This window comes from Panthera uncia, chromosome D2, assembly GCF_023721935.1.
Source record: "Panthera uncia isolate 11264 chromosome D2, Puncia_PCG_1.0, whole genome shotgun sequence".
In the NCBI taxonomy this organism is placed as follows: domain Eukaryota; kingdom Metazoa; phylum Chordata; class Mammalia; order Carnivora; family Felidae; genus Panthera; species Panthera uncia.
This window is the reverse complement of record NC_064818.1, coordinates 84,743,408-84,752,275: the sequence shown is the minus strand read 5'-3', so window position 1 is coordinate 84,752,275 and position 8,868 is coordinate 84,743,408. Positions and strand designations below refer to the sequence as shown.

At 60.5% G+C, this 8,868-nt stretch overlaps 2 protein-coding genes across 3 annotated transcripts in view; both read right to left on the bottom strand.

The window, feature by feature from the left end:
* Positions 1–3,029, bottom strand: part of UTF1 (undifferentiated embryonic cell transcription factor 1) — a 4,287-nt gene extending 1,258 nt beyond the window's left edge. Inside the window, exon 1 of the mRNA XM_049646034.1 lies at positions 2,592–3,029. Within this exon, the coding sequence (XP_049501991.1) occupies positions 2,592–3,029 (438 nt within the window). The remainder of the gene's footprint in view (positions 1–2,591) is intronic.
* Positions 3,030–5,662: 2,633 nt separating this feature from the next.
* Positions 5,663–8,868, bottom strand: part of KNDC1 (kinase non-catalytic C-lobe domain containing 1) — a 63,347-nt gene continuing 60,141 nt past the window's right edge. For both annotated transcript variants that reach the window (XM_049645927.1, XM_049645928.1), the window contains 4 exons: positions 8,567–8,689; positions 8,422–8,481; positions 7,485–7,642; positions 5,663–6,203 (listed from right to left, as the gene is read on the bottom strand). In XM_049645927.1, the coding sequence (XP_049501884.1) occupies positions 5,972–6,203; positions 7,485–7,642; positions 8,422–8,481; positions 8,567–8,689 (573 nt within the window). In that variant the 3' untranslated portion in view covers positions 5,663–5,971. The remainder of the gene's footprint in view (positions 6,204–7,484; positions 7,643–8,421; positions 8,482–8,566; positions 8,690–8,868) is intronic.

Genomic DNA, 8,868 nt, shown 5'->3' with positions numbered 1-8,868 from the left:
GCGGCCGCCGCGGCCGGAGCAGCATCCCGGGGCCGGCGGGGCGCGTGGGGTCGGGGCCGCGGCCCGAGAGAGGCCGCCGGCACGGGATCAGAGGGTGCACGCTCGCCGGAGAAGGAGCGGGAGCCGGAGCCCGAGCGAGAGCCGCGAGAGCCGTCGCGGGTCTACGCCGTCCGCCCCCGCGCGCCCCGCCCCGTCCCGCCCCGCCCCCACCCAGCCAGCCGACTTCAACTTGGGCTGGCCCGGGCCCTGGCCAGGAACAAACCACAGCAGCTCTACTTTTTAAACTCTGGAGTTGACGAACTAAAGGATACGGCAGCTTGCCCGAGGCGCGCAAGGTTCGATTCGTTTTTACGCATGTGCCGTGCCCTTTCACCGCCGCGCTGACCTAGCCATGGAACATTCCAGCTCCCAAAGGCGCCCCCGCGCCCCTCCCATTTGCCTCAGGCGCGTCCCCGCCAGTGGTTCGCGGAGGCGCTGGTGTTTGGGCCCCGCCCCCACCTGCCGTGGTTCTGGTGTGAGCACCGAGGTGTGGTCGCCGCTGCGTGCAGCCAGCTCAGGGCAGGATCTGCTGAGTTATGACCAGAGCTCAGAATTGGTGTCATAATTCATTCTCTCTCTCTCTCTCTCTCTCTCTCTCTCACACACACACACTTCACAGGAAAAAACTGCTTTATTCTAATAACTACCCTTAACATCAGATTAATAGAGAGTATTGAGCATTTCCTCCTGCAACCAGGAAGAAGACAAGGATGCCCCAGCATCACTGGTTCTATTCAACATCATTCTGGAAGTGTAGCCAGAGCAATAAGGCAAGAAAAAGGAGTAAGGTTTATAAAATTGGAAATGAAGTAAAACCATCATTATTTTCAGGTGATATGATTGTAAATGTAGGAAATACAAAATGATCTGCAACCACATTATTAGAATTAGTAAATGAGTTTAGCAAGGTCATTGAGTACAACAATAAACAAAAATCAATTGTATTTCCATATACTAGCTATAGTCGTTTTTACAACTTTTTAGTTTGGGGTAATTGGTGGCACAGAAGGGACTGGAGACCCTGTGCCACCACCCCCCCCCCCAGAGGAGCGTCTCGTGGGACCATGGCACCTTTGTCAAAGCCGAGGAATTCACGTTGGCAGGACACCATTGACTGAGCCACAGACTTGACTTGGGTCTTAGCAGGTTTCCCAGAAACGAGCCTGTTCTGTCCCAGGACCCGGTCCAGGGCACCGCACCGCGTGCGGTCGTCTCGCCTCCTCTGTCCCCTGTGGACCCTGGCAGTTTCCCACTCTCGTCCACGTTCTGGACACTTTGAGGAGACTGCTCGGTGCTTTGTGGGTGTCCTTCACCTTGGGTTTGTCAGATGCCTTCTCATCATGAGCCCGGGCTTGTGGGCGTTTGGGAAGAAGACAGACGTTGCCGGGGTGCCCGCCACCTCTCCACCGTCCGGTCGCCAAGTGCACCCCACACGTGGGGGTGAGCGGGCTGCCCTTTGAGGGGGGTGGTCACGTGTTGTTTGGGGCTCTCCTGTAATTCTTCCTTATCAGTGGACTCGTGCCGTCCCGCATGACGGGGTGCCATCCCATGCCATCAGCTGGAGGCGCCCGGATCGCCCCAGCTCTCTTTCTCTTTCCCTCTTGTCCTGTGTCCATCTGACATGCCCCCCACCCCCAGTACTTCTCTGCTTTGTGCCGCTACCAGAGACTTCTGATCATCTTGTGCTTTCCCCACTCCAGCCCTAGAATCAAGCAATTTGCCATTTCTCCAAAAACCTGTGGTTCCTTCTTTTGGGGAGAGTGGTATCTGGAATCCAAGATCTGGATACGGGTGTGCCTGTTGCTACTGGGGTGTCACTGCTTCCCAGCCACTGGGTCCCGGTGGGGAATGGTTTCCCCCGCCCAGGGTATATTTGTTGATGTCTGGAGATGTTGGCTGTCACAACTTGGGGGCTGCTGCTGGCATGTAGGGGGTAGAAACCAGAGGTGCTGGGAAACACCCCACAGTGCACAGGATGGCCCATCCACCCGGCGCATCAGTGGGGCTGTGACTGGGCTGTGTGCTGGGCCCGTGGAGGGTGAGTTAGGAAGCCTGTGTATGTGCACCCGCCCACGTGTCCGCACCTGGCCTCCCCACTGGCTTTGCTGCAACTTCTCTCTCTGACAGCGGGAGGCCCCGGCTCCCTTATCTACAGCTTACGTATTTATGGATCAGCCCTAGTGTGCAAGGGAAGTAGCTTTAGGATTGCTGAGCCGAGTTCCAGGGAGAAGTCAGTCCATCGACTGGGTGCAGGCCTAATATGGTCTTTGGCCTCGCAGTTTCCTTTCAAAACACTGTTTTCCAGGGAGACTTAGGTCAGCCCCCCAAAGGGGTGGGAGGCAGCTGAAGACACCGGGGCAGCTCCAGGCACAGTGTGCCCGTGCGAATCCCTCCCGCCTTTAGAGCAAGCTTCAGACAGCAGTAGGAGCCACGGCAAACGACCCCAAACCACCCGTCTGGGGGCTAAGGCCGGTGGGCGGGCCAGCTGACGGGGTCCTCTTTCACAGAGCAGACGACCACCTCGGCGTGGGGAGCCGTCTGCCCCTCAGCACGCAACAAGGAGCTGCGTCATGCGCCACGGCATAACCATTGACGCTGAGCAGTGGCCGGCGCTGGCCCTGTTTGGTTATGCCGCTGATTCCGTGGTCAGAGCTAGGACGAGGGTTCGGGCGGGCTGCTGGGCGTTCCCTTGGGACTGGGGCGGGCGGGTGTGGCACCGTTTCCGGGGCCCTGGCCTGGCTGCTTGGGGCCCCACAGGCCTCTAAGCGGCATGTGCTGGTGCCCGGGCGGCTCCGGGGCCGGCCGGCCGGACGTCTCTCCCGTCTCCGCTCCGTCCGCTCAGGACTGCTGCCTTGGGCCTGCTCCAGCATGGTGGTCTCGGGGTACTGAAACGTTGCCCGTGGTGGGGCCTTTCCCCAGAGCACGGATACACCGGGCCAGCCTTCATCGGCATAGGAGTGGACTGCCCAGGGTGGGGACCTGGGAAGCATGGCTAGCTTGGGGGCCTAAGGGGTCACTGGTTGTCAATTGTCCTAAAGGAAAACCTGTTGATTTGATTAGACCCAGTGCAGTGGAAGGAGATCCCGGTCCTCCTGTCTCAGGGGGGAAGAGAGACCAGGGTTTAGTGATTTTAAGGTGGGTGAGGACCCAAACCACCCACCCACCCGCGACTGGGACACTGGGACCCACCCGTGCAGCCACCGTGCGCGGTAACGTGACTCTAACAGGACGCTCTTGCCAGGCGGGGGACTTTACCCTTTATTACAGGGACTCCCCGGGTGGCTTTTCCACAGAAAACAACCGTGTATGTCCCCAAATTCTTCGAACCCCTGGTCTCCTGACCCTCCTTTCGCGGTGTCTGGCAGGACCCTTCCCGGTGGCAAGCAAGCCTCAAGGAACATCCCTGTCTTGCCCTGGTGAGGGAGGACCCGGCCGTCCTGCCCTCAGGCTCAGGGTGAGGCCCGCAGCCTTCGGGTGGGAACCGGCTGGGGACGCCCAGTCCGTGGCAGAACGAGCTTTGTTTGAGTGGTTTGCAGGCAAACGCTTCCTATGGCAACGGAGAGACCGCGCGCTCATGGGCCCAGCAGTTCTGGGGTTCCGCTCTGGTGGGGCTGGAATTAAACGAGTTGGCAGACCTGGCCCCTCTCCGTGCCACCCAAGGACATACTGGCTGTGGCCGGTACTTCTCGCCCCCTGGTGCCTTCGCGAGCACCCCTGAAGTTGTCTTCGTCCGGCCACGGAGGAGCCCACGTGACTCCCGGTGCGAGTGTCAGTCTGGAGACAAGCCGTACGGAAGCCATCTTGGTAGAAATGACTTTATTTAGAAATCTGTACCAGTGACATTTGGGCGACATGCAGACGATCGCGCTTAAGCTGAAAGCCCAATCACTTCCCCGTGAATAAACTGTTACGGTTGGAATGTTTATTTGCGCCAGACCCGCAGTTTCAGGCTCTGTGACACCACCTTTGTTAAATTCAAAATCTGAAAATGTAAGTGTAAGTGTTGTTTGGTAGAACATAATCCTCATATAAAAGCCAGAAAAAAACCCGAACTTGCGTGGCGGGGAGTGCCGAGTTCCTCTTATATTCCCTTTAAGCAGGACCTATGTGTCGCAAATGAATTTGTGTGGGAAACACATCTTGACATTACAAACTCCGTATTTTATCACAAGTAACTGTTTTCCCAGAAATACTAACAGCTGGTTGTTCTAAAGAATCTCCAATTCTGAGACTCTAGAGAACAGCCTTGGGTCTTGCAACGATGTGCAACCTAAGATCGGTGGCGCCTGGGACGGTGCGGGGGGGCCTGATCTCCCCGTGTGGGGGCCGTGACCACACCTTCCTGGTCCCTGTACACCTGGCCGAGGGGGTCTTCTGGCCGCTGAGCAAATGCTCAACACCAGCTGTTTGGAATCCAAGCCTCGGGGAAGAGCTTGGTTCCATCCAGGCGGCGAACGTCACCTCCTCCGCGTTCTGACGTCACCTCCCCCGCGTTCTGACGTCACCTCCCCCACGGTTCTGACGGAGCGCTAGCGAAGGCAAGCTGTGAGAGCCCGGGCGTAGGCGTGTGCAGCGCATGCTGGCTGCTGGCGGCAGATGGACCTGGGCCACAGGCCTGAGGCCCCCAGATGGGGCTGGGGGAGGCTCTCAGGGCCCCTGAGGCCTTGAGTCGGCTTTGGAGCTGCTGTTTGTATCCTGTGTGCTTTGCTAGGAAGCAGAGCCTCGAGGGCCTCACCAGGAACTGTCCTAAGGGGTGGGGGTTGGGCAGAGGCCGCGGGCACTTGGGGGGCTGCCGGTGTGGAGCCGTGAGGTGCTCCCTCACCAGCAACCAGAGGCGGGGCTGCCTGCTGGGGCAAGGGCTGCAAAACTCAGGCACCCCCACTTGGCAGGAATGGGGGTGAGCTGAGCTGGGCCCCTAAAGGGGAGGTCTGGAAGGAGGGGGTCAGGGGAAGGGGGGTGTGGGGGAGGTCTGGGGGTAGGAAGGGGGAATTTGGGTGTGGGGGGAGGTCTGGGGGTGGGGAGGGAGAATTTGGGAGGTCAGGGGGTGGGGAGAGGGAGGTCTGGGTGGAAGATGGGTATAGGTGTGAGGTGTGGCGGGGGGAAGTCTGGGATGTGGGAGGAGATCTGGGGGAGGTCTGGGTGGAAGGGAGGGGGATGTTGCGTGTGGGGGGAGGTCTGGGGGTGAGGAGGAGGAGGAGTTTGGGGGATGGTCTGGGGTTGGGGAGGGGGTATTTGCGGGTTAGTAGGCCTGGGGTGGGGAGCGGGAGGTTGGGAGACAGGGGTAGGTGTGAGGTATGGGGGAGGTCTGGGGGTGGGGAGGGGGGTTTTGTGGGGTGGGAGGAGGCCTGAGGGTAGGAGTGTGGGCCCAGGCTGGGGCTTGGGCCACTGGGAAGGAAGCCTCAGGGCCCCAGGGGAAGGTTTCGGACGCCCCTGGAGCCTATGGTTGGCATGGGGGTCAGAGGTCAGTTTGGTCCTTGGTTGCTGGGCAGACATAAGCTGGACTCAAGAAAACAATGCTCTGAGTCAGGGTGGGTGGCTGTGGGGTTTTGGGGGGGCGGGATCCCTGGAGAGTTGGCAGGGAGCGGTTTATCTCTAAGAAGTATAAATGGGTATGTGGCTCCTGGGGAGTTAACTTATTCTATTTTTGTGTTAATTTTAAAATATAGTTTTAAACTAGCAGCAATACCCCAACCTCCACCAGAGCCCCCATCCTCTCCCTCTCGGCAAGGCCCTCGAGCCTCCACCCCCCAGAGCCCCCCGGGCATGCACCCCGACGCCTCGGCTGGGCCCTGGCTCCTGCACTGGGGGTCCCCCGTCCGGGGCAGCAGACGCTGGGCTGCACGGACTTCCTGGGCCTGGACGGCAAGCGGGCGGCTCTTTTCTGCCCCAGTCCTGTCCTCGATTTGGCATTCTCATCACATCCACCGTCCCGTTACTGGAACGTGGCTTTCATTCTCCGTAACTTGTCCTGGATCTTGCGGGAGTGCTTCTCGCTGGTGATCTGGTGGAAGGAGGCCCTGTTGTCGGCCGCCAATGTGGAGATGTCGGCCCCGCTAAAGCGGGCGATTCTTTGCTTGAGGTAGGACTGCAGCTTGTGGTCGGGGGCAAACGTGTAGGGGTTCTCCTGGAACGCGTGGACCTGACTCACCACCTTGGCTATGTTCCTGTGTCGGGGAGAAGCGAACCGTTAGTTCGCACGAGGCCGCGGCTTGGGAGTTCCCGGCGTGTCACCGGAAATGTCTAACCCAAACCTCTTCTGGTATCAGCTCTGGGTGAGTTTCCGTATTGATTCTGACGGCCAAACCTCGTTTCGTTACTCAGGCCTGTTTGTCTACCCACACTCCCATCCATCCCTCTGCCCATCCGTCCACTTTTCGTCCCACAAACATTTACTGAACGTCTGTGTCGGGTCTGGTCAGTGCTGAGGGTTCCGACGTGAATAGACCCCAGTGTCAGCCATCGAGGGCCCGCAGAGGAGAAACGTGAGGTAGGGAGATGCAGGGGCCACTGGGCACATGCTCCCCTCAGCTCTGTGTTCAGGGACATCACCTGACAGCTCAAGAGCCACCACCGTGGGGGCATTTACACCCCGGGGCTTGGCTGACACTGTGGAGCGGGGCTTGCCTCCCCTCAGAGCTGCAAGTTAAACAGAGGCCACACAGCCCCGGAGGTGGGGGTGGGGGTCGTCCAGGAAAGGGGGAAGCCGTGGGCTCCAGGCACGTCTTCCCGTCGCGACTGTGGACGGAGATGGTCCAGTGTAGGGGACCAGGCTCTTGGATCCAGACGAACAATAGAGTTAAGAAGAGGCCTCATTAGGTCTCATCCCCTGTGCCTTCTGGATCGTGGCCTGCCATTCTGCTGACATGGATTAACGTGCACCGTGGTGTCTCTTAAGCACTTTTTAAGTTGGTGACCGAAAGGAGGCCTTGCACATAGCAGGTTGGAACCGCTGGGCTCCAAGGCCCCTGGGCCGTGCCTGCTGAGGCCAGCCCTCCACCCTGAGTGCAGCTGGACTGTGGTCTGACCAGCTTCCACCTGACTGTGCACGTGGCTGGTGTGGAGAAGAGATGGGAGGAGAGCAGGGTGGGTGTGAGGCTGGGGGGTGGGTTGTGTGGGGGGGGTGGGTGCAGGCCCACTGGAGAAGGGCTGGCCCGGTCCTGAGACACGCGGGGGCGTCTCGGAGGAGGCCCGGAGCTCCCAGGAGAGGTGGGCTGGAGGCCCGGCTTCTCCGGGCACGCTCGCATCCTCCGGGGCAGAAATGAGCAATGGCCCGCTTTGGCTGGGACTGCCGCGGTGGCTTTCACAAGCGGCCCCCGGTCTGTACCCCCCAGGCATGCCGAGCGCCCAGGGGTGTCGGGCAGGGGAACCACGGCCCCGCAGGAGCGGGCTGTGTAGACAGCTCTAGGGCAAGGGGCCCATGGGGCCGTGGGGAGCAAGGCCCTCACCTGAGCTTGCTCCATCTGTGGGCCCCGTTAGTCATGGTGAAGCCCCCCGTCTCCAGCTGCTGGATGTGCATGGCCAGGAGGCGCGCCGAGGGCAGAGTGGGCTGGGCCCGGAAGCGCCGTCCTTCCATAAGACACAGGCTGTCGCTCTTCAGGAAGACCTGGGGGCCCAGCCGGGGGCGTGGGCAGGGGGAGACAGGTGAGAGTCAGTCCAGGGCCCTCAGCTCAGCCAATCCCCTGCATGGGGCTGCACAGCACTGATTTACATCCAATCCAAAGCGTGCCTGGGATGACTGGACGGGGGTCGGCGGTGCGGATGTCTGAGACTGGCAGACACGGGGGACCCGGACATCCAGCAGAAAGCCGCACGCGTCCCGCTATCGTTTCCTAACCTACTCTCTGCCGGGCTCCAGAAAACAGCCAGGTGACCCAGCTGCCCAAGTGACAATAAGACCCAGGCCGGCCGGCTTCAGGGACCTGTTTCCGGTGTCAACCAAGGACACGCAGCAGCCCTCCCGCCCTGCAGGGGGCCGGGCCCCGGGGTGGGGGCCGCGGGGCCTCTGCTCCTGCTGCCGCACCTGGGGAAATGCCCACCGTTCCAGCGCTTCCTCGTTTCTGATCTCATGAGCAAGTGCCTCTGTACTTGGGGAGAAGCACCGAGGCCAGAGGGCCAGCTCAGCTCGGTCTGGTCGTCTGGGCACCTGTACCCTGGGCACTGGCCCCTCGGTCTCTGCCCAGCTGAGTGGCAGAGGCCTCACGGGGAGGCGTGCAAGACCAGGCTAGCCGGGCTGCTCCACGCACGACTCTGAGGGGGCCGTGTGGCCTGGGGGCCACGATGCAGACTCTGCCCGGTGAGCCTCGCGGAGGTGCACACGGTGCGTCCTTAGGGGAAGCCCCACGTGGACAGAAGCTGCCAGAAGCTCAGGCACAGCACCAGTACCTCCACGGCTTTCAGCTCTTCCATGACCTCTGCTATCTTTGCGGGTAGAATTCTCCAGGCCTAAAAGAAAAGCACAGTGAACCCCCGTGGCCGTGCCAGTGCCCACATGCCCGCCCCTGGCCAGCACCCCCCGGAGGTGACTCACGGGGGACTGCCTCACTGCGAGGTGCTCCAGGCCGCCCAGGATCTGCATGGCTGTCGCAAAGTTCCTTTGCTCGTAGCAAGACTTCGCGATCAGCAAAAATTTGGACAGTAAATTCACCTGCAACTGAAACCAGAAAATGACACGTTCGGTGTGTTCCGGGTTAAGACGAGCCGGTAGATAGCATCTGAGGACCCGTTAGAGTAACCCAGCACCAGGGCACACAGGACAGGAGGTCCACCACCCATGTGGGGAGGAGGCAGGTGGGCTCAGGTCTCAGAGGATGGCTGTGAGGGGCAGGAGGA